General features: G+C 44.9%; 2 protein-coding genes across 2 annotated transcripts; one reads left to right on the plus strand and one right to left on the minus strand.

Moving 5' to 3' along the window:
* Positions 1-16,997: 16,997 nt before the first annotated feature.
* On the minus strand, positions 16,998-20,277 carry CCR75_004552 (uncharacterized protein; the record flags this gene model as incomplete). The annotated part of the gene is made up of 6 exons (XM_067962638.1): positions 16,998-17,191; positions 17,250-18,414; positions 18,472-18,883; positions 18,953-19,069; positions 19,139-20,212; positions 20,233-20,277. 5 exons carry the CDS (start codon positions 20,275-20,277, stop codon positions 17,492-17,494), a joined length of 2,571 nt encoding a protein of 856 aa, XP_067821630.1. The 3' UTR covers positions 16,998-17,191; positions 17,250-17,491.
* Positions 20,278-21,045: 768 nt separating this feature from the next.
* CCR75_004551 (uncharacterized protein) lies at positions 21,046-25,101 on the plus strand (the record flags this gene model as incomplete). The annotated part of the gene is made up of 11 exons (XM_067962637.1): positions 21,046-21,318; positions 21,392-21,586; positions 21,643-21,788; positions 21,847-21,951; positions 22,036-22,090; positions 22,149-22,723; positions 22,789-23,109; positions 23,213-24,036; positions 24,103-24,366; positions 24,448-24,664; positions 24,736-25,101. The coding sequence occupies 8 exons, from the start codon at positions 21,046-21,048 to the stop codon at positions 23,388-23,390; spliced, it is 1,848 nt and encodes a 615-aa protein (XP_067821627.1). The 3' UTR covers positions 23,391-24,036; positions 24,103-24,366; positions 24,448-24,664; positions 24,736-25,101.
* Between the last annotated feature and the right edge of the window lie 1,208 nt (positions 25,102-26,309).

A 26,309-nucleotide genomic window follows, 5' to 3' on the forward strand; every position in this document is an offset into this window, starting at 1 on the left:
GGAATATAAACCAGGACGACTTAATGTCGTCGCTGATGCGTTATCACGCCGACCCGATCGAGCCGGCTGCGCATTTCAACAGTGGAAATAATCCCACTGTTGCAACACTCATTTCAAGTGTTCCGTCATCAACCTTGATTGATGACATAAAGAAAGCCTACGCAGAAGATAAGGACCTTCTGCGTTTAATGGATCATCTGATGAATCCATCGATAAATCTTTTAAGGATTTACCGGATTTAAATCGATCATCATCCGATCGATCCACAACACGCAACGGCTTATTGTATTACACAGCCGTTGCCGGCGACACTCCACGTGTCGTCGTCCCAACTCACAATGATTTGCGCTTGGGCATTATGTATGAGTGTCACGATGCACCAACAAGTGGGTATCGTGGACGTGAGAAAAATTATCTCACAGTAAGTCGCGACTTTTACTGGTCCCGCCAGTATCAGTTGGTGCGCAAGTACATTGTGCTTGCGAGGTACGTCAACGGGTGAAGCCTAGCCCTTCATCCCGTGCACCTCTTCAACCTCTCATATTCCGGCAGAGTGTTGGCAGTCCGTGTCTATGGACTTCGTCTTCGGATTTCCCAAAGAAGATAACAAAAACAATGGAATCCTTGTTTTGGAGACAGATTCAGCAAGATGGTACATCTTGCTGCGGTACCAGAGTCGATTACGGCTCCGGGTTGTGCCCGTGTTTTTATCGACACGGTATTCAAACTCCATGGGTTACCCTGTGAGTTGGTCTCGGATAGAGATCCGCGGTTCACGGCGGCGTTTTGGTAATCCGTGTTCCGATCTCTTGGAACACGGCTGACTATGTCAACATCTGATCACCCGGAAACGGATGGTCAAACAGAACGCGTAAATCGCGTCCTCGAAGCGATACTTCGAGGTTACGTCCAATCGTATCCGAATTGGAGCGAGTTTTTACCGATGGTCGAATTCGCCATCAATGATTCGGTGCATGCGTCTACAACGCATACACCGTTCCTCGTATCAGTAGTCCGTTTCGTACAGGATTCCATTGCTAACGCAGTTAATCGTCAGAAACGGAACGCAGACAAAAATGGAAGAGCAAACGTCCTTTCATTTAAAATTAATGACCTAGTACTACTCTCTACGGTAAACTTACCTAAGCGTGTAGTCATTAATGTGGGTGGCAGTAAACTAGTACCCAAGTTCATTGGGCCGTTCCGTGTACTGCACCGCAGAGGCAATGCGTAAACAATAAAATTGCCACGTAGGATGCGAACGCATCCTACGTTTTATGCTGGTCGGCTCCGGCCGTACCATCAGTACGCGGTTTCTTCCGAGAACTGATCTGAAAACCCTTTTCAAGAATCCCTAAAAGATTCTTGTGGTCACGAACCAGACTCTCATGCTGAATCTGGAGATTCTCATGTCGGGTCCGAACATCCTCGAAATCGCGATGAGCTGACGACAGCTCATCACGAAGAGCGTGATAATTCCGTTCGTACTCCAACAGGAGCACGCACTCTTCGAACGGTCTTCCAATCGTTCGATATGGTGAGCCTGCACCGTCTGCTCTAACGAGCGACGCTTATCGCGCTCGTGATCAAGTCCCTCCTCGAAGTCATGGAGGAAGCGGTCGAGTTTGTCGATCTTCGACTCTAGATCCGACACATGGGTCGGATCTAATTTTCCCTCCTCCACTACAACCATTGGTGGATTCGCGCGGTAGTCAACGTTTCCTTGTGGAACGTATTCAGAACCGCCGTGATGTGAAGGGGCAGCGAACGAGTTATCTTGTTCGCTGGCGCGGTCATTCACCTTCACATGACAGCTGGGAGCCTCGTTCCCAGCTGATTGTTGACGTAGAGGGCCTCATCCGTCAGTATGACGAGACCCATCCGATGGATAAGAAGGTCCATCGGAAAACACGCGCCCCTGCCGCATGTAATCGATTGCAAAACGTCAATCGCAACGCGTATCTCGATAGAGATCCGAGACCTTCACAGGGCGAAGAAAATGAACAGACATCCCCTATTACTCGCTTCGTGTTGTCAACACAGCACGGACAGCGGTCACCCCACGTGAGGCATGGTGTCCTGCCTCACGTGACAACCGATGCAATTGATACTTGTACCGGTTGGAGTTCGCTTCTCAAACTTAACGAGAATCGCGTTAAGTCTTTGAAGCCAGGCTTCGCGTCCAGTGTCTTTGACATTGCGAATGAACGCACTCCAGGCTTGCATAACCGAGACTTTATCTCGCTAATTGTTGCCACTTAACCATCGATGCTTGAAAAAAGCATCGAAAAATTAATCTTTCTCAGCGCGCAAGTTCTTCGCGCTGGGATCAAGGCCATGTAGCTTTTTGCAATAAATAAGTGATATTTATTGTGACGAGTAGTCTCTCCAGACAAGCTATTAATTAGCTGTTCGGGCAAAAGCCACGGCTTTTTCTCAAGACGAGAAATTTTAGCGTCTATAATCCTCTGTGTGGTACCCACTGAAGCAGGGGTACCACAAGAACTTTTATTACGATGGCTTACGCCATCGTCATCACCACGCACAGAAATACGTGCGCGTGACGGCACGGGAGACGGTGCTGGCGATGAGAAATCATCCTCATCGTCGGAACCGAACATGCTGTAGCGAATGCTACCAGCACATCTACTCGAATGAGCCCCCTCATTCGAAGGCTCATAGTCAGCCGCCTGACGATGATCAGGCGACTTTTCCGTTCTCCCTGAGTCGGCCATTTCTTCCGACTCACGTTCGAAGTCGACCTCCAAAGAGGGGTCGCATTCACGTGGTGTATCACCACGTGCACCCGCAACATTTAGAGTTGCAGGAGAAGATGACACTACGGCAGACGGAACGTCTGCCGCAAGAGACAACAATGCGCCGCCCGCGACTGCATGAAATGCAGCCGAAGGCGCCGCACTATTCGCATACCGCATGGACTTGTTAACCATGCGAAAAAAATAAAAATGATTGTTCTGACCAATCAACATCGTTTTTAATAACGTGGTCTTAGGTCTTATGGTGACGACTCTACCCAATGACAGTCAGAGTGATAGTCGTTTAAGGAAGGGGTGATTTAACGGGGTGTATCGTTACATGAAATTAACACTTAAAGGTTGTTAATTTATTTATTTTCTAAAAGGTAGATAATATTTGGAGAATATTACTTTACATGGTAATATTATAAAAGCTTATCCATTGGAAGATACAGACCATTATATCTACTTTCTCCGCGGTCCAGTCAGCGCTGGACGCGCGCAAAGAGAAAGACAGATAAGACTTTTAGTAAATGTTTTGTATTAGTTTAAAATTAAGTTAGTATTAAGTAGATAGACAACAAGAACTTAATCATATTAATACAGTTTTTATTTAACCCTCTTTAAAGCAAGTGTTTTAAAGAGAGTACGTACTAGTGTTCGTGAAGTGCGTTAGACACCACTCGCACTAAGGCAGTGCGAAGTGGACTTGTACTGAAGAAGTACAAGTCGGCAGTGCCCCGTTACAGGTAAGGGGTGTCCAAGCAGCAGAAGAGGAGTGTCCATCAGTCGCTTCTCGCGATTCATTTGAAGAGCGGGTTTTATTACAAACAAATACAACTGGTCAATAAAACGATTTTTTTGTTTTTATCACACACGCACTTTATGATATGTTGCTCCTTTCTCTTATACCTTGAACGTCGTATCAGTAAAATAGCTATTTCGCCTTCAACGGCGAATCAAACGATGTTCATTTTGTTCACATGTATGTCCACAAGCTTTTATGTTGCAAACAGAACAAACCCATGTTTGCTAAAGATTGGCGATACCAAAAAAAGTTTATAGCGGCGTTTAAAGACATAAAACAGTCCTCGATAGTATCACACGCCCAAATCGCAGCGCGCACCGTCTCATTCTGTAGTAGGTAGATTCCATTTACTGCTGCTAGCATACGATAAACAAATATTTTCCGATTTTTCAATGAAATCTAACCGTTTACTGTGAGCGCTTATAAATTGCCAAATGTGTGCTTCTTATGAAGGGCATCTTCTATTTTTTAAAAATATCATCCAGATTGCTCGAACACTTTTTTACTTAACTCTCTTTTATTCGTACATAAATAGTAAATAAAATTTAAAACACTTTGTTGAGAAGAAAATAAACTTTAAAAGAGGATTTTTTTGGCGTTTTAAGAAAGGCCTCGATATACATAGTATTTCAATCTCTTTAGCTTTCCATTACGTTCGACCCATTTAGGGTGACACTTAAACGCTAGTTCAAGAACCCAATTCACCGAGATGAGTCTCTTACAATTAGCTAGCTCTATCGGGACTAAGCATCATATTTTTCCACAACGCTTGAATGAGGTCGCTATTACGGAAATGAGCATCATCCGTTTTTTCAACAGAGCAAAACATAAGAGTCATTCACGCAACTGCAGATGCAATTGCTGCGCGCAGGAGCGTATGCAAAGTGTAATAAACTGAACGTGCTCACTCACAGGCTCACCGAGTGAACGGAACAATTTTTCGGATACTGACCAGCTTGGTTGAGTCTACGAACATGGATTCACTTCTAATTACAACATGAAAATGTCTGATGCACCGTATCATCTTATTTTAGAGGGTTCCGTTTTACAGGATAAAGTGAGAAGGCTTCTACTGCCACCGAGTTAAAACCGTATTTGAATTGTAGCCGCCTTTTGCGGCCGCCACCCTTGTCGCTCATTGGTCACCACAAGATATATATTTAAGCGAAAGGTTACTTTTAAGTCATGTTCTTTGCAGCGACGAAGCTGTACCCGTTTGCCGTTATACCATTAAATATAGAAAAAGCTCGATCTGGAGATGTGACTGACCTACGCTAATATCTGCGCGCAATATTCTGCAAAAGACGCCAAAGCAGCGATAAAATGCAGCATTCAACTGATATGAGTATTACTTCAATTGATTGCAGGTTTCATTTCCTAAGGCCCTTCTCAAGAGAACGGACTGTACGAGCCGACGTTAGCCCTTTTTTACGCTCCTCGCTTTACAAAGTCGCTGTCAAGTTGTAGGCGGGCGTTTCGAAAGCGGCACTACAAAGCACACACATTCAAGCACAGCGAGGAAACGGTTTGACCGTCGTCTCTCACGTGCAGTAAGGTCGCCTAAAGAGATCTCACCCGCAAACTTGTACCTTACAACACGTGTCGTCGTGGAAGCGGTTGCCCGTCTTCTCGTGTGCACTTGTTATCGATAAAGTAGCTCTAAGACTGATTTATATTTGATAAAAATCAAATGTAATTTTTTCACTCAATCATTAGATGTCATCTCTGTAGATGTTGCATTTCTACATGGCGAGCGTATTGTTCCGAATTCCTCAGCTCGCGGATGACGCTAGATGTCCTCCCTTTCAATGGAAAAGCACCTATGTGCATCGCGTACACAAGGGTGCGTCACTGTGTTACCCTCCCCGTGTGACAGGTGAAATTTCTTTAAATTAAGCAATTGACCTCCTTGTTAGGTGTACTTAACGGCAGTGTAGCACAAACCCCCTCCTTAAGACCGATTTTACTTTTGTAAACATCGTCAACGTGACAGCAAGCTGCCGACGTCACGCTGCTATAACACTCCTTTAGCACCAACTCAAGTGACACCGCACGGCTCTCGTCATGCCATTTAAAGGGGCAAAGCTGATGTGCCGTCTGCGATGACACCCAAACAACCTACACAAAGCTTACGAACTGCGATAATACGCCGTCGTCGCCTAGTGTCCCAGTTGCAACGGCGGTACTGTACCTCCTGCTTCTCCTCATCAAGCTGCTCCTGCTAGTCCATTTGGAACTAGCGGAATTGCTTAAGCCGGCACTCCTTTTCATAGGCATGCACCAGTCCCGGCACGTCGACGCGCAGGGCGTCGACCAATTCCAAAGAGTTGAAACTCTTCGAGTATCATTTCCATTTGACGAGGATCTGAAGCTTATGCTTCAATGAGCGGTGAAAGTTACCTTTTGACAAGGAAGCGGTGAGAAAGCAACCTTCCGACAAGGAAGCGATGGGAAAGCAACCTTCCGACAAGGAAGCGGTGGGAGAGCAACCTTCCGACAAGGAAGCGGTGGTTCCTAGCAGCATCCACCGATTAAGCTGCGTCCGACGGGAGTCCACCTATTCGCGGCAGCCGAATCCATCATGGTGGGAGAAGCTTGTCGGCGAAAATCTTTCACCTTCCCCGGCACCCCCACCTGATTGACAGTCGACACACGGTCGGCGTCACTATCGGTCTCCTTAGACTGATGGGGATATGTTATCTTGTGTGGATTAGCACACCGGTTCAGACGACCCGACAAAGATTCTCAAGATATCATAGATGACAACTGATGCTATAACAGGCCATCACTGTAGCTAATCCGACATAGCTTTGCCTTTAGGTGCGACGGACGGGAGACCTTTCGTCCACCGAGCAGATGCAATAGCAGGTGACGATGTTCGGCCTGATCTGTAGCTCTACTTTATTTTGGAGGCCGACGAGCTCGTCACGCGGTAGACCTTCATGGCTGCCAACGTTGACGACTCAACATATGCCTTAGCAAGAAATAAACTTTCTTGTAGAAAGTAGTTTTCAGACTGATTTATATTTAATCGTATAAAATATAAATACCTATTCTTACCAATTATGTCTTGCCTCGATGAGTTGTCTGCCCGACGGGTGACTCGAAATCTTTTAAGAGCATACTCAATTAAAACATGCTCCTTGTCATGCCAGGGTGATCCGGTTCCGTAGCTTCTAAAAGCCGGGATTGACAAGAGATGACACGATCAACGCCGTCGTCATCCTTCTGCATGAGCGCGCTGCGATTGCAAAATTGCTTGCACCGCAAAGGACGCTAAAGGGCTTATCCGTGTTTGGCAATGTCAAGACCGGTGCCTCTACAGGAGATTGTATCACTGATTTGAACGCATGTACTTGTTCCATTGACTAAACCCATTCTGCATTATTTTTAAGGAGGTCAGACAAGGGCTTGGAACGCTCCGCATAATTCTTGCTATACTGCACGTAATTACCGAGCACTAGATATTGGCGTAAATCCTTCACGTGTTATGGATTCGCCATTATTTTACGGATTTTACTATCTCTATAGCTTCTCGTACACAATGTGTACCCACGAAGCAGCCCAGCACAAGCTGACGTACAGTAAGGCGTCACCCAGTCTTCAACACAGCGTCCAAATGACACTTGTGAGACTCTTTCTCGCTCAGCCGGTTCTCGGCCCTACTTTCCACAAATACATCGTCGAAGTGATGGGGCGCGTAGACACGGTGCTGATGCATCACGTGAGCCACCACCCGGTAGAATGTCGCAGGTGCTTTCTAAAACCTTGGGGCATCACAAGCCACTCACAAAGCATGCCGCTTGGGTTGCTTACTGCCGTTTTGGCTACATTAGACTCTCTCACGACCTAATAGTAGTCCTCTTTTAAATTCAACGCGAAAACGACAGTTAATTTTCTCATGGAGTTCAACAAAATATATTTCCACGAAATCGGCGTTTGCGCTGGTATGGTGGTCATGCTCAGCTTATTATAAGCGTGAATCACGCGCCATCCCATGTGGCCTTACGAACACATAATGTCGGGATGCAATGAGGCGACTTGCTCTCACGTACGTGTCCCGCCTTGGCTTGCTTGTCGAAGACGTCAACGATACAATCGACGTAATCCTTCGGCAACATCCATTGCCTGGCCACACAATACTTGGTGCCTGGTTCCCGGCTCTAGATAAATCTCGTTTCTGATGCCCCTATCAGTCGGTAGGCGGCTCGGCACATGTTCTGGGAACACATCACGGTGTTTCCACACAATTTCAAAAAGAAATGTCTTTCAAGGCATCCAGCCTTAAGCAGCAATTTTTTTTTTGTGTTTGTCTCTGAACCGCTATCGTCCATTGTGGACGACGAGCGACAGTTCACCGAGTTCTCTTAAATTGGTGCGACTACATCGTGGATCTTTCTTTTTCAACTCGGACAGGAACAGATCGCATGGCATATCTGAGAGGCTTACTATCTCCTCGGCAGATCCCAAGCTGTGCTGGAGCACCTCGACTGAGGATACATCCGCCATCTTGTCTTCGGCTGCCGCGAACATCTTGTTTAAAGGCCCGTTGTCTTCGGCTGTAACTGATCAAAATGTCGCTCTCTTAACGTCGCCTTTAGTTGTCGGATACTCGCTTGTCGAGTCACCACGACCCTTGGCCTGGAAATGGATACCGTTGATTTCTCGGCTAACGCACCACTTCCAACCGCACAAGCCGGTAGGCTCTGTGTTGATTCTTGCGACGCTTCGCCTTTCGTCAGCTCGCTATTCACTTCCACAGGCTCTCGGCTCTGTTCAGGACATTTCAACGCATGACTGCTTGTTGTCGTACAACCCCAGATTCTCCCATATTACTCATTTTGGTGCGATACTAGATGTGTAATATTGAGATAGTTGGGATTAATAAGGATTTACTGTCTAAAGTAGATAGTGGCTGACTATTACGTTAAGGAGGATCGAGACCTTTATGATTCTCTCACTTTCTGCTCGATTGGCTTGCTTACCTTAAATAAACCGAGTGGTTTTGAAAAATCTTCGCAGCCACTCAAGTCAACACTCGAGTGTCTCCCTTCCACGCTCCCGCAACAGCGACTGTGTAAGTCAATCACGGAGCACACACGCCCATTAACACCTGGTAACACTTCCTATTGAAGCACTTCGAAGTCCATCCAACATAATGAGTTCGACCGTCATCTACGCTGACGGTGCGCTCACGATGCACTATCGCGAATGGCCACACCAGACGGTTCAAGCGTGGGACGTTCTCGCTCACATGGCCGACTCGTCTGGCATGGGTACGTTCATGGCTGTCGCCGCGGTTCTCACCACGACGCCAGAAAGAAACCAACGATCCGCCGCGATCCAGTGGATCGATAACGAGCAAACCGAGCTCGCCGCATTACGCCGGTGAGGCTCAACTTCCTTGCTGTCGAAGAGTACCGACATCATCAAGCTCGATGTCGCTGCCTACAGAAGCGAAGGCACTAACGATCTATTGGCGCTCAATCGGTGGCTCTGTGAAGTCGAAATCGCGATCCAAGCGCGCCAGCTATCGACTGAGCTGGCGCGAACGCACTTCCTCATCTCGAAAATCGCTACCCTCACGAAGAAGTCGGCTCTCGGCTGCCTCGTGGCCGACCTTGATGCTTCCCGACCATCGATTCGCTCAAAGATGACTTGCGGCTGGCGTTTTAGCCGCCACATGATGAAGTGCAGCACTGCCGGCCTTCCTCGCGATGAAGCGAAGCCACATGACGATGCGCGACTTCATTCAACACGCACGACACTCCAAGTCCTGTTCGTGGAGGGAGGAATCGGTCCGATAGCTTTTCGCCTTCACCATCCCCCTCACCCGAACGACGCTCGACTCACAGTCGGCGTCAACATCGGTCTCCTTAGCCAGATGGGAATATGTGACCTCATTTGGGTCTACATACCGTTTCAGACGACCCACGTAAAATACGGGGTGCGTCTTCATATACAGGGGAAAGGTGAGCCCATAATTTAGGTCTCCAACCTCTTTTACCACCGTAAAGGGCCCCATGAAACGCGGCAACAACTTCGTAGTACCTCCAGGTAGTACAGAAATTGCATTTTTAGGTAGGGTAGCAGTACTTAATAGTACTTTTTCACCCACTCTAAAGCGTTCATTATTTTTGCGACCATTTCGGTCCGCATATTCTTTTTGCTTGTCCTGTGCGCTTGCCATTGCGTCACGGACTTTACGTGTGATGGCTAATCGCTCATCCACAAAGCGTTGAGCCTCGCTCACGCTTTTAGCATCAAACTCGCCTATGATACCGCCAAGAGGTCGGTCATAAGGCGTAGTTTTATTGACCACTGCTAAACTGGCAGGGTCACTAGGGCAAGTTTCTGTCTTTGAGATGATACCCTCATGGGTCATCGTCATATTGACGAAACTATGTCCCTCTTTCGCACCGAGCATAGTGAGGGGCCCTCCCCCACTAAGACTCGGGCTGCGCACAAACGAGACTGGCGTCCGAGGATGGCGCAGTCCGTTAATATAAAACGGTGTCTCACCCGTACTGGCGTGGACACTGTTATTTATAGCGAACTCCACAAAGGGCAATTGCTTGCTCCACTCTTTGGGAGTTGCTATAGTGCGTAAGACATCCGCCACGACCCGATTGGCACGTTCTGTTTGGCCATCGGTCTGGGGATGATCTGCGGTCGACATGTGGAGCTTGCGTTCATTATTTTTACGACCATTTCGGTCCGCATATTCTTTTTGCTTGTCCTGTGCGCTTGTCATTGCGTCACGGACTTTACGTGTGATGGCTAATCGCTCATCCCCAAAGCGTTGAGCCTCGCTCACACTTTTAGCATCAAACTCGCCTATGATACCGCCATGAGGTCGGTCATAAGGCGTAGTTTTATTGACCAATGCTAAACTGGCAGGGTCAGTATCAAGCAAAGCTTGATGAAATCGCCAATCCTGGCGTTGCTGACCGAAACCGACCATTTCATGGGGTGGTCGCGTTGATTAATGATTGTATCGATAGCAATTGACTATGACGCAAGCGATTTTACAATATGCTGTGCGTTAATGCAATATGACAAAGACGGCGGAGAGCGCGTAGCGCGTCAGCTTCAATCAACTGAACCTAATTATCCAGTGCATGACAAGGAAGTCCTTGCCATGAAATACGCACTGGATAAGTTAGGGGTCTATCTCCCAAGAAATAGATCATTCATAGTTAATATGGACCATGTCTTTACGCACGGCCGTAAACAGTCCACACCTCTCGCAAGAATGGCGGGATGGTTGTCATTCTTCGCGGATTGCAATTTCTCCGTGGAGTATAAACCAAACGACTTTATGCCGTCGTTGATGCCGATTCGCGCCATCCCAATTTTGAGCCGGCTGCGCAATACAACAGCGAGCACGAGCCAACTGTTGCAACTATCAACAGTGAGCATGAAGCCACTATTGCAACAATAAGGATTCCATCGTCAACATTACTTGACGACATTAAAAGGCCATATCAAGATAAGGCTCTAAATAATTGATGGATTACCTCTAAAATTCATTACAACAGTGCACAACGGATTGATACCCACACGGAATGGTTTACTGTATACACAGCCAGTGCTGGCGACACAACTCGTGTCGTCATTCGGACCCATAATAATTTGCGTTTACGCATCATGTATGAATGTTGTGACTGCACCAATAAGCATCATGGACGTGAGAATACTCCATTATACCATAAGCCGCGACTTCTACCGGCCGCGCCACGATGCATTCGTATACGTGCTTGCGAAGTTTGTCAACGGGTAAAGCCCAGTGCCCCGTCCCGGGCTCCGTTACATCCTCTGCCTGTTCCCGCAGAGCGTTGGCAGTCCGTATCGATGGACTTCGTCATTGGATTTCCCGAAGACGCACACAAGTATACTAATAGCCTTGTGTTTGTTGATCGTTTCGTTAGGATGGTACATCTTGTTGCAGTCCGTAGTCGCTCTCAGCCGAAGCCTGTAATCGTGTCTTTATTGACACAATATTTCGACTCCATGAATTACCCCGTGAGCTGGTCTCAGATCGAGACACCAGAGTCACGGCGGAAGTTTTGGCAATCTGAGTTTAAATCACTTAAGACACAGTTAAAAATGTCAACGTCTGGCCACCCCGACTTTGATGGCCAGAACGTACAAACTGTATTCTCGAAGAGATTCTTCGCGGATACGTCCAATCTCTTTAGAGTTGGAGCGAGTTCTTGTCGATGGTAGAATTTGCCATCAACAATTCAGTGCATGCTTTTACAAAGCATACACTATTTTTCATGAATGGCCTACACCATACACATATACCAACATTGTTTGGAAGTGACTCTTATTCAAAGGGGGGGCTCTCTCGAGCAAGGAACAATCTAGCTTTAATAGCGCATTCACTTAAATGATTCAATGAACATTGAAGTTGCAATAACAATAAGGCTATTGATGACTATGATAACGATGCTGAAAGACTCAGCATCGAAAAATAATATTAGTGAGAAAAATAATGCTCTCATTTAAGAGGAGAATAATATCTTCGCAGTGCAAACCGGTCGCACTGACTACAAAAAAATCGAGCCAGCAGCAGAAATCCTGCTGGCTAGAGAAGCAGTGGTCCATATCGCACAGGATTTCGTCGCTGATGCGGTGGACCGACAGAAACGGAGCTCTAACAAAAATGGAAGAGCGAACATTCTTTCATTTAATGCTAATGATCTAGTTCTACTGTCTACAGTAAATTTCCCAATATATGTAGTAACGGTTATGGGCAGTAAGAACTTACTGCCCAGGCATATCGGCCCGTTTTGTGAACTACATCGCCAAGGCAATGCGACACAACCGAGCTGCCTCGTAGGATGCGTAAGCATTCTAGAAACACCGTCGACTGTCGACCGTCGTCGAGAGGAATTGCATTAAAGCCCGTGCGCGTAGCCTGCGAGGCCACAAATCTGGCAGCTGCACGGCTCTGTGTAGCTGCTAGCGATGCAAGTGTTTTAGTTGACGCGAAGGCGTCACCTGTTGAGAATGCGTCACCTGCTACTCACATTGCAGGTGACGCTGACAGGTCACCTGCTACTCCCATTGTAGGACTGACGCAAGTCGGGGTCATCGATAGATTTAGTGGCTACTGTGAAGGCCTCCGGTTCACCTGGGACAACGTCTGTTAAGCCGACTAGTTCTAGCATGATAACCAAAGAGGTAATGACGAAGTTGTTGACTCGTCGGTTCTCTTTGGTGGGGACTCATCTTGTGATGAATCCCTGGACGATAATAATTCTGGTGATGTTGGAATGCATCACCAAGAACAAAGTAATCTCAAAGGTCACTTTAATAAGCATGCTACTAGTGGTACTAGTGCATCAACAGGGACGGAGTGATTTTTAAGGATCACGTTGAGAGTAATGTTAGCTTAACATTAACATGAGTCAACAGGACGCCAACGAACGAGATAACTCGTTCGGGACCCTCTTGCCTCACGGTAGTTCAAGAAACTTTCAATAAGAAAGCGCTTCTCACCACCTGAATCCATGAATTGATGTGAAAGTGGAGAAAATATCGGGTTCTCCTCGTTTGACGAGCCCGAATCAACATCGTGATTTGGCTCGCATCCTTTATTATTTAATAGGGGATCCCGATCACGAGCGATCCCGTCGCCGCGATTTACAAGTGACGGTCGATAATGTTTCTCGTGAGCAGTGCGCAGGTTGCGACAGAACAATTGGCGAACGAAAGGACACATCAATTCTTTCAAAACGAGCTGATGACAGCTCCTTAGAAGATCTCTTTCTTGGAGGAAGAGTGGATCATCTGGTTCAAGAGAATCAGACTCTGTTCCGAGACAATAAGCTTAGCTTGGAAATATCAGGCTTTGGCGGATGCCCTAGACCGTTCCGGTGTAACCCGGAATCGGAAGAAGCCCCGTACGGATGGTACAGGCGGAGAGACCCAATACAAAACGACGCCTTCTAAGAAGTAGCTCGATCGTGTAGGCATTGCCTTGGCGATGTAGCACACGAAACGCGCCGATATACCTGGGCAGTAATTTATTACTGCCTACATTCGTCACAACTGTTTTTATAAGTTTACCGTAGACACTAGGACTAGGTCATTTACATTGAATCCGGAATGTTTGCTCTTCCGTCTTTGTCAGAATTCCTTTCTGTCGGCAGCGATGAAACCCTGTACAAAACGAACCACTGCGTCTCATGCTGTTCATCTCTTCCCAGAATGTACAGCATGGCGCCAACGGCTGGCCCGCCTACGACCGAACTCATTCTTCCGATCGCTCTCCATTCAAGGTCACTCAAATGGGTAAACCCTTCACGCTTGGAGTTATAACCTTTTTGAGGGGCTGCAAAGCTCCCACCTTCGTTATCCAACATGTCCTGTTGGATGGAACGTGCGTAGGTCGCTGAATGGACTACGAAGTGCTACCAGGTGCAACAGGGCACTTTTCACTTGTACTCATTAGTACTAGTTGATCTTACACTGATTACAGTGAAGGTTAGGTGAGTTGCTAAGGGACTTTAGCTACCAAAAGTAATTGAAAGGATTAGAATTAGGGAAATGTGAAACTGTATAATTATATTTACTTTCGTTCGTAACGATCTTCTATACGACTGAGCTCATTTTATTAATATCTAATTAAGAATGGCGCCTCCATGCGCACCGCACAATCGTGTCTTATAACGGTTGGCGGGGTTGATTTATACTTAAATTAACCAATCAATGGATCTAATGTCTTATTGCATCAATAATATCCAATTTGGAAATATTGGAATCATTTAAGTCAAAATTAATAACGATAATAATCTTGTACTTCTTTGTTTATCTCGTCTCACAGGAAATAATATTTAGTATTCCTCTTCTAGGAAATAATACTTATGTAACAGGACACCCCTTTCCAGGGAGACTTTCCCGTCAAATTACGCTTCAGAGATAATAGATCTCAAAAATCTTGACAGCTCCGAGGTCCACTTATAAATGTTATTGTGCCGTTTTATAACTCGATATATATAATCTAATTATCAGCAACTGCGACTAATTAGATCAATCTGGAAACCTAGCTTAACAAGATCATATTTTTATCTTTACTCACTGAAGTCGCAATTATTGGCTGATAAACGTAATATAAACAGAGTAGGAAAAGTGCACGAAAGTTAAATTGACTTTCTGTTGCCGACACGAAGCAAGAAAGCCCACAGTGGATCCTAATCTATAAGAAATATGCTGCCACCCCTTCATTGCATGAACGATGAGTTTTGGATCGAACCACCATTATAGTTGCCGCTGAATTGCATGAGATTTATTTTCTCATTTTGGGCGCGATGCATTGTGTCATGAGAAAGCTGCAAGTTTAAATACCTCTGCACCTTAATCGCCCTATTTTGTTGTCAAGCATGTGCCTGGCCTATTTGAGAGTTCGGATTCATCTCAGCATCATCATTTCTAACGCTAGGAATTTTAAATAGTCAATTAGCTGCTCGAATACGCCTATAGCAAGCTAAGCGCAGCAACGAATTTGTACTGAATGATATGCGGTGTGACGGGGTGTCCTGTTACATAAATATTATTTCCTATGTGAGAGATAATAAATATTTTTTTATAAGAGAATAATAATAAAGACATATAAAATTACTATCGGTTAATTATTTTAACTTAAGTTACTAATAGTATCAAATTTGGTAATAATGAGGCAACAAGACAGCAGTTCTCTTGACTATTGATTAACGTTTAAATCAACCCCGCCAACCGTTACTAGACACGATTGGGGGTGCACAAGTAGGCGCTAGTTATATTAAAGTCAGTAGATAAAAGATCGTTAAAATATGAAATAACAGACTAATACAATTTTTCTACTCCTTATACTAAAGCCTTAGTATTGACCGAGAGTAGCTAAGAATTCTTAGCTATTAAAATCTTCTTCTGCACGTTAGTGTTCGTGAAGTATCGAGACACCTCAACTTCACTATTATCAGTATCTTGGAGACTTAAAGAGTTTCTTTGTTCTACATACATTACAAAAGCGACAGCTTAGAGAGTCGCTCAAGCTCGTAGAGCTTAGAGGTGTCCAATTTAAAGGAATCAGTGGTTTGCAGATCCAAGTGACAACGAATGCCTAGTATATAACTTAGCAAGGCTTACTACTCTAACAGAACACAAAATCGAATTTATATCTCGTGAGCTTGATTGAGAAGTGAGGCTTTAGAGCAGATCCTGCTAAAATGAAAGCCATCGTTGATTGGGCCGTTCTTAAGAAATAAAAAGATGTGCGTAAGTGGCTTGGCATTGCCAACTACTTGCATAAGTACAGCGAAAATTACACTAATATGGTTAATCTATATCTAACCTCCTTAAAAAGGATACGAATAAGTGCTGGACTAGCACCGAGAATGACGATTTAAAGCGGTATATGAAATTCCTTTAAAAACCCTGATCTTGGCTTTGCTCGACCCCGATCGGCCTTTCAGGGTCATCTGTGACGCATCTGACTTTGCTATAGGCAGTGCTCTGTTCCAAGCAGTTCTGATGGACGGGAACGCGTCATTGCGTTTGTGCGCTTTCAACGGTCGGAGGATATTGATATTGAACTGCAAAAGCGCACAGAGGCACTGATAGTCGTTTCAAGTCATCGTTATCACGGTATTGCTGTCGGTAGTCAACTTGTTTCAATTGAAGGTCGTAGCATCCTTCGTGAATCATGTGCTGTGGCCCGTCAGATCTTGCGAGCCTCTTCAGAATAGGCAGCTTAAAGCTGCAGAGAAGAACTACCCTGTTTTTACACCTCTGTAGATGTGCATCCCTGCTTACGAGCGTATTATTCTTAACATCTCGGATTACGGTTGACGCTAGCCGTCATCCCTTCCAATGTGAATGCAACTATGTGCATCACATACACAAGGGTGTGTGCCACTTCCAAGTGGCAGGTCTAAGTACTTCACATGAAGTAACTGACCATCCCGTTAAGAACATAAGTGTACTTAACGGGTTTGTATAACATAGGGCAACTTAAGCCCGTTCCTTTTTGCCTCATTCAACTTACAGATGCAAACTGCGCACGGCAAAAAAATGCTTCGAAAATCGCTTGGCGAATTCTTTCGTGATATAGGATGCCTGGCTCTTAATCATTTCAAGAAATAGCGGAAGCATCTTACTAGCTGCGAAATAATAATTATAACCGAGCTTTTAAAGGCGTTACACTGCGGTTGTTGACCGTTTTAATTGTGTGGTAAACACTAGAGATAATATCTTTAACTTGTTGATATTAAAAAAATCATAAAACTCATATTATTTGTGGTAAGCACACGACGTGTCAGACACCAGATAGAGATGGCTGGTCTAAAATAGGGGTGAATAGGGTAAGGTAATTTAAACTAAATAATGTTTAGTTTCCCATTTGATCTTAAGATATCCGTGCGTTTCTAAGGCTTGCGCTATAATTGCTACGAGTAACGAGCGTTCTGAAGGCACACGACTTTGGGAACCTATTTGCCATGTGACTCTATGGATCGTCAATCCCCTTGATCAAGAACTAGATAAGCTCTACGAATCGTCAAGCAATTGAACCAAGACTAAATAAGCTCAACGAATCGTTAAGTCCCTGGAACCAGGACTAGATAAGCTCTACGATCTTGTACGACTCTCCGAGTTGATAATTGATTTAAAGTGTCTTATTAAGCCTCTGACCTAAGGAGCTAGGTAGCTCCGCTACAGAGCAGACACCAAGTGCACCCATCGTGTCCTGATATGGTAAGTAGCCTGTATAATTTTGTTTCAAAGTCAGTAGGTAAAATTCGCGAAAATGGAAGAATCATTGCAATGCACGCTAGTGCAATCAGAAGGACGACTCGATTGACAAGTTTGATGATGTCTTCTCGTAGACGTAAGAATTGTATTACATAATATTACGACGGTCGGGTCTACGAATACACGCTCAACCTGACAAGGTCGTGACTTGTTGAACCGCAGACGTTCTTTCCACGTTCCGTTCAGTCGACTTTGAAGAGCAGGTAGTTGGATTCGTGGTGCCGACTTTCGATACACATTCGTTCGTATCAGTACACGAGGTTTCCAGTACGTCAGCCGATTCATCTTCCGACACGACAGGAGACAGCGTGGATGCTGCGGTATGATGGAGCTCCTCATCCCGCGCGTTTAAATGTTTTACACGATTGTCTTCATGAAAAATAATCGTATTTTCATCATTCTCGATAAAACCCAACGGCGGTTGTTCGGAAACTGGAATGCAAGGAGGTGGTGAAAAGCTGTGCTTTTTTTTCTCCGTCGGACTAACGACATACGATAGCCTCGACGTGTTAAAGGTTGGCGACTCATTCGTGGCCTCAAGAGTCGCACGTGAGCGCGGCGATAAAACTACAATCGAGTCACTTTCCGATCGGGTTGTGACGTGAATTTTTGGTGGAGCTGACGTTTCCTTGCTTGTACTAAGCCGTGAAGCAGGACGTGGCGATAATCGCACGCGAAGAATCGATTTGAGTTGCCCCGTGAGGGACTTTCCCCGTCCGAATGTTGGGATTTTAGGAGAGCCAGACGGACGAAAGACAAGCAATTTAGACACTTCGACTTCTTTGTCAAACGAACAGACGGAATCAGTTCCAGCAAACGTAATTTTCGATGGTTTCCAGTCCTCCTGTACAACTTCTAGTGGCTTCAGACCCCCCACGTCTTGAGCCTTTTCCGTCACCCGTCTCGTGACTTGGTCCAATACCACCGTAGACCGTCGAGCTCGCCAATTTTGGGCCGTTCCCAATCTTCGCTTTTTCTCCACAATAACTCGATTGCCAAAAATATCCCGATCGCTGCGTGTTGTACTCGCGTTCCGACCGTTGTGTGAATCTTATCATAAAGCTATTAATTAGTATACACTTCGACTTGGCATAGTACAAGACATACTCATGAGGTTAAGCAAATGATTTGCCGAGTTCGATCGTTTCAAGCCAGCAACCCCTGTAGTTACTGGAGACGAAGTACTAAATTTGTTCGCGCTCGGGTTAGGAGCACCTTTAGAAGTTGTCGCTGTTCGATCATCACGTTTACCATCACTGCGATGACTGCTTGTGCTACGTCTCAGACCATTTGATCCTTGTGAGTGCTTGGTAGCTTCCTGAGAAGCCTTGTTTGTCTCTCGTTCACTTATGTCTTGAGCCTCTGTCACGTCCGCTTTCATTTTGTTAATCACCCAAGACGCAAGACCAGGGATGCTCAAATCTTGATAGTCGCCACGTTTTTCAATGGCCCGGACTCGCTTGCCTATTCGACTATCCATTATGGCCTCCTTCGTAATCCCAGGTAGTACTGCAAGAATCTACACCTCAGCAATCACAAAAAAGGTCATCAAACTTCAAACAGCTACGCTTCTTGTATAAAAAACTACCTTTAAAACAAGCAGCAAACCTTGCTCTGTTTCCACTCGATTATCCCATTTGGAGATGAGTTCTGCTAGCGATGTAAGTCCATCTTTTCGCACAAATGCTTTTAAAGCCTCTTCATCCTAATAGATGAGCCACACTTCTTTATAAGCGCTCCATATAGCCACGAAACTATTCTCATCAAGACCTACCTTTAAATCAGTCGAAGAAAGCACGACAAGTTGAGATTTCATCATTGCATTGTTGACAGTACTAACAATGATAAAAAGCACTTTGCGCACAATATTGTGCTCAACTGTATCAATTAGTGCCATGTCATTCTCCTGAATCGTCGGACTCGTAGGCGAACCACCTCGTTTTAGTGATGCCGAGAAATTTGTCGAAAGTTTGCGTGTTTTACACAATTGAGGCGATGCATCATCAGTATCTCCATTTCGTGATCTCTCGTCCGATTTTCGTTTTTTCAAATGACCACTTCCTAATGGGCGTAGGTCTGCGGGGATGCTATTAAATACTTCATGATACGGAAGGTCCGAGCATTCTCCGTCGTAATACATGACTCGGAACATTTTCGTGGCTGGAAAGTAACTCGCCACCGCGCCTTGTACCACATCAATCCCACACCCTTCTTTCGTGACAATTCGCTCGACAGGTTTGCCAATCAGCTCGTTGATTTCTTCTGGCGTCCCTTCGACAGACTCATCGCTCTCGCAATCATCGTCTTCTTTAATAGTCTCTTCTTCTTCTTCTTCTTCTTCCTCCACCTCGTTTTCGTTTACGATAGTTTCAGGTATTTGAACACGTAATGGCGCTTGTTTCGTACTCGGAGAGCTCGTGGCATTCGTGATCCGGACGAATGCTGGTGCATTGGCATTGAGACTTAAGACTTTGGGTCTCTGGCGACTGGTGCCTTGGGATACCACAGGTGGTGTTGCAACTGATACCGTGGATGCCATATTGTCATGATGGACTCTGTTTACGGACACGGAAGGTTCTTCAGCGAGTGGTGGCATCACTTGATGCGTTTCGTTAAGAATCTGCTGGGGCTTTGATGCCTCATGTGTCCGTTTGCTACTTGGTAGTCGAACGCAATACGTTTCGACATCATCCTCAGTCATTTCTTCACTATCTCCATCATCGTAAGAAATATGGTAAAAGTTCGTCACGTCCGAGTGCTGATCCACGGAGCCTTCAAACGGTTCGGCAAATCCATTAAAATACTTGGACACACGCGTGCCCAGCGGAAATCGCTGCTTCCTTCGCGCCTGTACCTACGCAGACGCACAATAATTATTGGCTTTAAATATATTGCAACCAAGAAAAGCACCATGTTTTGTAATAAAACACACGACGCGAAGACCATTGGTCACCACTATTGCCTACTAGAGCTACTGACCATATTTCCTTCTAAAGAGCAGAAAATTGCGCTGCCACTAATGGTTCACGTAGCGAAAGGCTTGATGGTTCAATGGAGCTCTGGAGGTGGTTATTTGTAGTTGCGTGATTGCCCGGAGATGCGCTTCAGCTACGGGGGTTTAGAAAGGTATTTACAATCTGGGAGCTAATGTCTTAAGCAACCAATGAAACCACAGCGAGTGATTCGATACAAAAATCGAAACAAGGAATTGATCGGCTGCTTGTAGCATCACGTCTTTGGCTTAATGGATAAATGGACGAATTAAAGCATGCCGCACATCAGTACGAGTCAGCCTCATTATAAGCGAGAGAGTTTGCTTTTCGGGCACTTTTTCTACGGATACGACAATATCAAAAAAGAAGATTTGGAGCTTTGATTGTATGACTGCGGTACGTGTGAAACTTAGCAGTCTGAATATTAGATTTCCCCGATGCAATACTTCAGCTGTGAATTGTGAGATTGCTGCATCCATATGGAAAGAATGAGATTATCCCAATCGCAACAAAAGCTGATGCAAATAGATACGGTCGACTGATTTACCTAAATTGGCTTGTAATCGGACAAATGGACACATGACAAGTCTTTAAGTACGCAAAATACAAAGCTCGAGAACTTTAATTAATACAGATTTAGGTAATGGCTCATTTGTTCTTGTAGACCACACCAATCATCATCCAAGTGATGGCCGAGCAGCTGTCCGCATGCGCGCGGCAGCTCTTTGAGGGCGTGTCGGGCAGCAACGAGCAGTGCGCCGCTAATGCGTGGCTTATCCAATTTCAGACGCGTAAAGAGGCGTGGCAAGCAGCGTTGGAGCTGCTAGAGAATCCTGTGCGAGATCCTCAAACACAGCAAATTTTAGCTGCCCCGGAGCTCGTGGCCATGCAAATCCTTCGACTCAAGACGCAGTACGAGTGGGCGCACATTAACGAAGCACAACAGCAGGTGGTATTAAAGGTTCGTACATCCTTTATGATGCCATCTTTTTGACTTAAAACGATAGTCAACAGTTTTTGGTATCACAAATTAGACCTTGTTGAAGCTACTGGAAACCACTTGCGTGACTAATGCTGGACTTTCGAGCGTATGCTGTCGAATTGCCTGTGTAACTGTGGCTGATATTATCGTAAAATCATGCAAAACCCAAACAGAATGGAAGAGCGATGTGTTACGACTCGTAGATGCGGGTATTGCTGTTCAGAGACAGCAAAAGGGAGCTTCAATTGTGAGAATTGCAATTATTTGCATCGCCAAGTATGCTAACGGTATGTATTTCTGTAGCTAGCCGAGATTTATGGAGCAATCCCACATCAGATACAGGCCTTAGAAAAGCAGTGGGTTTTGCAAGACATGCAAGCGATGTTGGTGACATTCCAAGGTTACGGAGAGGACGTCATGACAGCTGTGCTGTGGATTTTGACGAGCATGTGCGTACACGTAGCCATTCTTACGATTTTAAAATATTCTCACGATCTGTGGCGCTAGTCCAGTTGAAAAAAGTAATGCACTTCGCTGTCTAGAAAGCTGGATTGTCGGCTGTGTTCCAACTCATGAGACGTTTGGATTAAGTGCTTCCCATCTCTTTCCTCGGTACGATGCATTGCAATAATTTTCGAAAAAATACAATAAAATGAATGATCAATATTGTGTAAATGACACGAAATTGAACTGCAGGGGATTGCTCGACGTGCTTTTTGCTATTGCCTTTCGCGACACTGAGCAGGGACAGGTAAAATACTTTATTATGCGAGTTGGAATGGTTCTAATTGTTTTGACCTTGTGTGTAGCTCGCTGCTGAAATTATTGCCGAGTCGTTTGTGTGTACGCCGTCAGAGGTGAGTAATATGACAGAAGCTGTGCTCTATTCTAGTCGACGTTTGCTGGAAGCAATGCCGTTTTTACGTGGAGAAATTGGGCTTTTGACGAACGAAGCGATGACAAAGGAACAGCAAACGAGCGTGTGTCGCTGTATGTCACGCATCGCTTGTTCCTTAGCGATTCATCATGGTCGTGCCCTTTTCGAGCATCAAATAAGTACGACAATAGCACATTTCGGAAGCGACAAGCAAATGCATTTTTCGATCGAATTCTTGGAATTTCTTCTGGCTTGCTCCTCGTACGACGACATCGATGTTGTGCAGCCAACACTGGAAATTTGGTTCTTTTTTCTTGATAATTACTCGTTTCAGAGTAAAGTTAAATGTCAGCATTTGCACGCAACGCAAAATGAGCGAGTGCTTAGTATCCTCTCGCGTTTGGTCAGTTCATTGATCGATCGATGCAAGTATCCTCAATGGTTTATTCAACGACAACAACTCGTTAGTGACGACCCAGACATTGAGGCGATAACAGACTTGCGCAGGTATAATATTATCATGAAAAGGTGCTTTATTTTATCGACTTATTAAATCGTGTTCATGAGCGTAGAGAAATCGCCGATACTTTACTAAGTCTATTTTCCAAATGGCCAGGAGGTCTCGGAAAACCGGCTGGGGATTATGTTTCATGTGTTAAAGAAATGTGTCTTCTGTTATCGGATAGCAAGGATATTGCGCAGATTGACGCGCTCCTCTTTTTACTCGCATACATGGTTGAGCTGTTCGATGCTGTATCGTCGGACTCAGAGCCTGAAGACGACGTCCACTCGATCCAAAAGCCAGAATTTTGTGGAATGAGTGTTCTATTAGGGATCTTGGACTGCGCTGCCAATCTGCCCATGCACCCTCTCGTAATTAATGGCGTCGCACGGTCAGTTATGTCTTCATACTGCTTGATATCTTCATGCATGTATTTGCCATTCATTTGAAAATATGATTGCTCAACTCATAATTGTTGCGTGATAATTTCACAGGTATCTGCGATCATTAAGTACCTCTCATGCCTTGCAGTCGAACGTATACCTTCGCTTTTCGATAATTATTTGTCAAGGACTCCAGTACCCGTCGTCATTTTCACTGGCGGCGCAATCGCTGCTGCGTTGTAGCACGCATTTATCGTTAGTGAGATATAAACTGGCATTTTACGTGTAATAAGTTATGTTTACAATGCCCAGGAATTATACTACAGTTGAAGAAAGAGCGCCTTTAGTGCAGGAGCTACTTCGAAACTGCAGCACGTCACAATGCAATGCAAATCAAGAAAGTGAAGGAGATTTACTGGAAGTAACGTTTTTACTGTCTTCTGGAGCATCAGATACTGGTGCGCTGATCGGATTCGATACGGCGGAAGAGATCTAATTTTTTTATTTGATGCTATTTTTTCAAAGACTTTGGAGCATTATGCGTGAATGTGCTATCCAAGTATTTCATGCACGTGCAAAGCAAAAACCCTGTTGATGTTTCCAAAAGTATCTATTTATTAGGTCGCGCTCTTCGTGGCGTCCAAGATCACGTACATGGATTTGCGCTAGTCAACCAACTTTGGTCTGGTGTGAGCGCTTCCCTAATTCAGTATAAACGCGATGAAAGCTGTTGTCAAGCGGGCATTCATTTTTTTCTCAGTGTGATTCCTCATCTCCAGATGGAGAATAACACAATCGAGACCCAGATTCTTGACTTGTGCCTATGGTGGTATGGTAAAACCATCGCTCCTGACATTCTCACGTGTTGCTCTAATATACTGAATCAGCACCGTGGTAGTCACGATTTTCAAGGGACAGCTAAGCAGACGTTTGAGGTATGGTAAAGATTCCCATGGGCTTATGTGAAAGTACTAAAAATTTGATCCTCCATCATTGCTCAGCGCCTTCTATCTGACTTTCTTAATAAGTTGCGCGATGATATTGAATCTTCTAAAAGGGATGAAAGTATGTCGATGGAAACCTTTTTATTACAGCACGACGCAGCAAATAAAATGACCCCGGAGGTGATACAATTCATGGGTTTGGCTCGGGAAGTGGTGAGCTCATTCCCACAAAATCTGTTAAGCCATCCTCATAACGGAGAACCGAGCCTTTTTTGGATTTGTTTAAATCTAGCGACAAGGCTTTTGAAGGTGGATCATCAGGTAGAAAGCTATTTAGTTTTGCTGCTATTAAAAGACGACAGCGTTCTCACTCATGGTATGCGATGGTGGTATTGCGAATAGATGCAGGGAATATGCGATGCTGCATGTGACTTCCTCGTGCATGCTATGCGTTGCCAGCCAGAGCCGATTTTCGAGAGACTAAACATTTTTACTACGGAAATCGTGCGTGTTGCACTGAGTTTCTTGGGGCCCAGAAGCAGACATTATCATGTTCGGAATATCTGGGATTTCTTATTTAAATGTCTGCATGCCCCAGAGATCTCATGCTCCATTCGCGGCAAGTAATGTCTTGCTCAACAGTGTTTAAATGATGCGTTTTTGATGTGGTTGTAAATTGTGATTTTACAGGTGGCTTCCTGATTGCTGTGTCCACCGTGGTACATGAGGATGGAGCATTGTATTCATGCTTACCTGTTGAAACTTACCAGCACATGCCTGGTGAGCTCCGAATGCGTCGCCAGCGGCATCGTTTCCGACAATATTTTACGTTGTTGGGAAATATTGCAAATGCGTCGTGTTAGCTTTAAGTTGTAATGGAAACTTGAACTTGATTAGAACGTTTCGCTTGGATACTGACGGGCATGCTTTACAAATTATAATTAATGTTCAAATTGACGTAGCTGCTAGTTCTTTTAATCATTATTCGGAATCTAAGGAACGACTAATGCCTTCACTCATCGATTTGACTTACTGTCACAATCAGATAGGAAATAAAAGTCGGAGCTTTTCAATAAGTACATTCTTATTTAAATGACTATTGAAGCTCGCCCCAAAAAAAGCCAAGAAATAACAGCGGACTTGATCCAAAGCACTGACATGAATTGCACAATGGATTATTAAAAAGCGTACAAAAGCACCTGCCCTTCATAGAAGTGTGTAGATGTAAACACGTTATCATGCAGTGAATGCACATTTGGTATTAACGTATCTCGGCCGATAATTTTTCCACAGGCGGCGACAGCCCGAGCTGTAAACGACTGTACCTCATGCAGCGATGCAAAAAACTAAAAAGAAAATATGGGTTGATAAAGTTGACGAAGTCACACTTGCATATATTCCAAAGGCAGAGCTTTCGTCTTGAAGTGCTGTTAAATTTGCATAGCTAGATATTATTCATGCGCAAAGTCACAGCAAGTGGCGGTGTAACGGGGTGTATCGTTACATGAAATTAAAACTTAAAGGTTGTTAATTAATATATTATCTAAGAGGTAGATAATATTTTGAGAGTATTACTTTACATGATAATATTGTAAAGGCTTATCCATTGGTAGATATAGACCATTATATCTACTTTCTCCGCGGTCCAGTCAGCGCTGGACGCGCGCAAAGAGAAAGACAGATAAGAATTTTAGTACATATTTTTTGTATTTGTTTATAATTAAGTTAGTATTAAGTAGATAGACAAGAAGAACTTAATTATACTAATACAGCCCTCTTTAAAACAATTATTTCAAAGAGAAGACTTCCTCTGCACGTACTAGTGTACGTGAAGTGACGCGAGGCACCACTCACACTGAGGCAGTGCGAAGTGGACTTGTACTGAAGCAGTACAAGTCGGCAGTGCCTCGTTACACCGGGTAGCACTTTGTAGTCCGTCCAAGGACCACAGTTCCAATTATCTAACATGGACATGTTTACCAACCTCAGTGGCCGAGTGGTTTAGCACTGGAACTGGGACCGGGAGGTACGTGGATCGATACCCGCAGAGGCGGTACGATTACACATCGCCGGAGATAGGTTGAAAAGCAGACGAGCAACTATCCAATGGATGGCCGCCCTGCCAACCCGCACCGAAGGTGTTTGATAGTTGGGTGGGAGGAGGCCCTGTAGCCGAAATTCCCCATAGTGTAAGTTCCAATAAGAGAACTTCGTCAAAATTGAATCTCTAATATGGACATGTTAGATGATAATGGAAATACGCA

The sequence above is a fragment of the Bremia lactucae genome, linkage group LG11 (genome assembly GCF_004359215.1).
Source record: "Bremia lactucae strain SF5 linkage group LG11, whole genome shotgun sequence".
NCBI classification, from domain to species: domain Eukaryota; phylum Oomycota; class Peronosporomycetes; order Peronosporales; family Peronosporaceae; genus Bremia; species Bremia lactucae.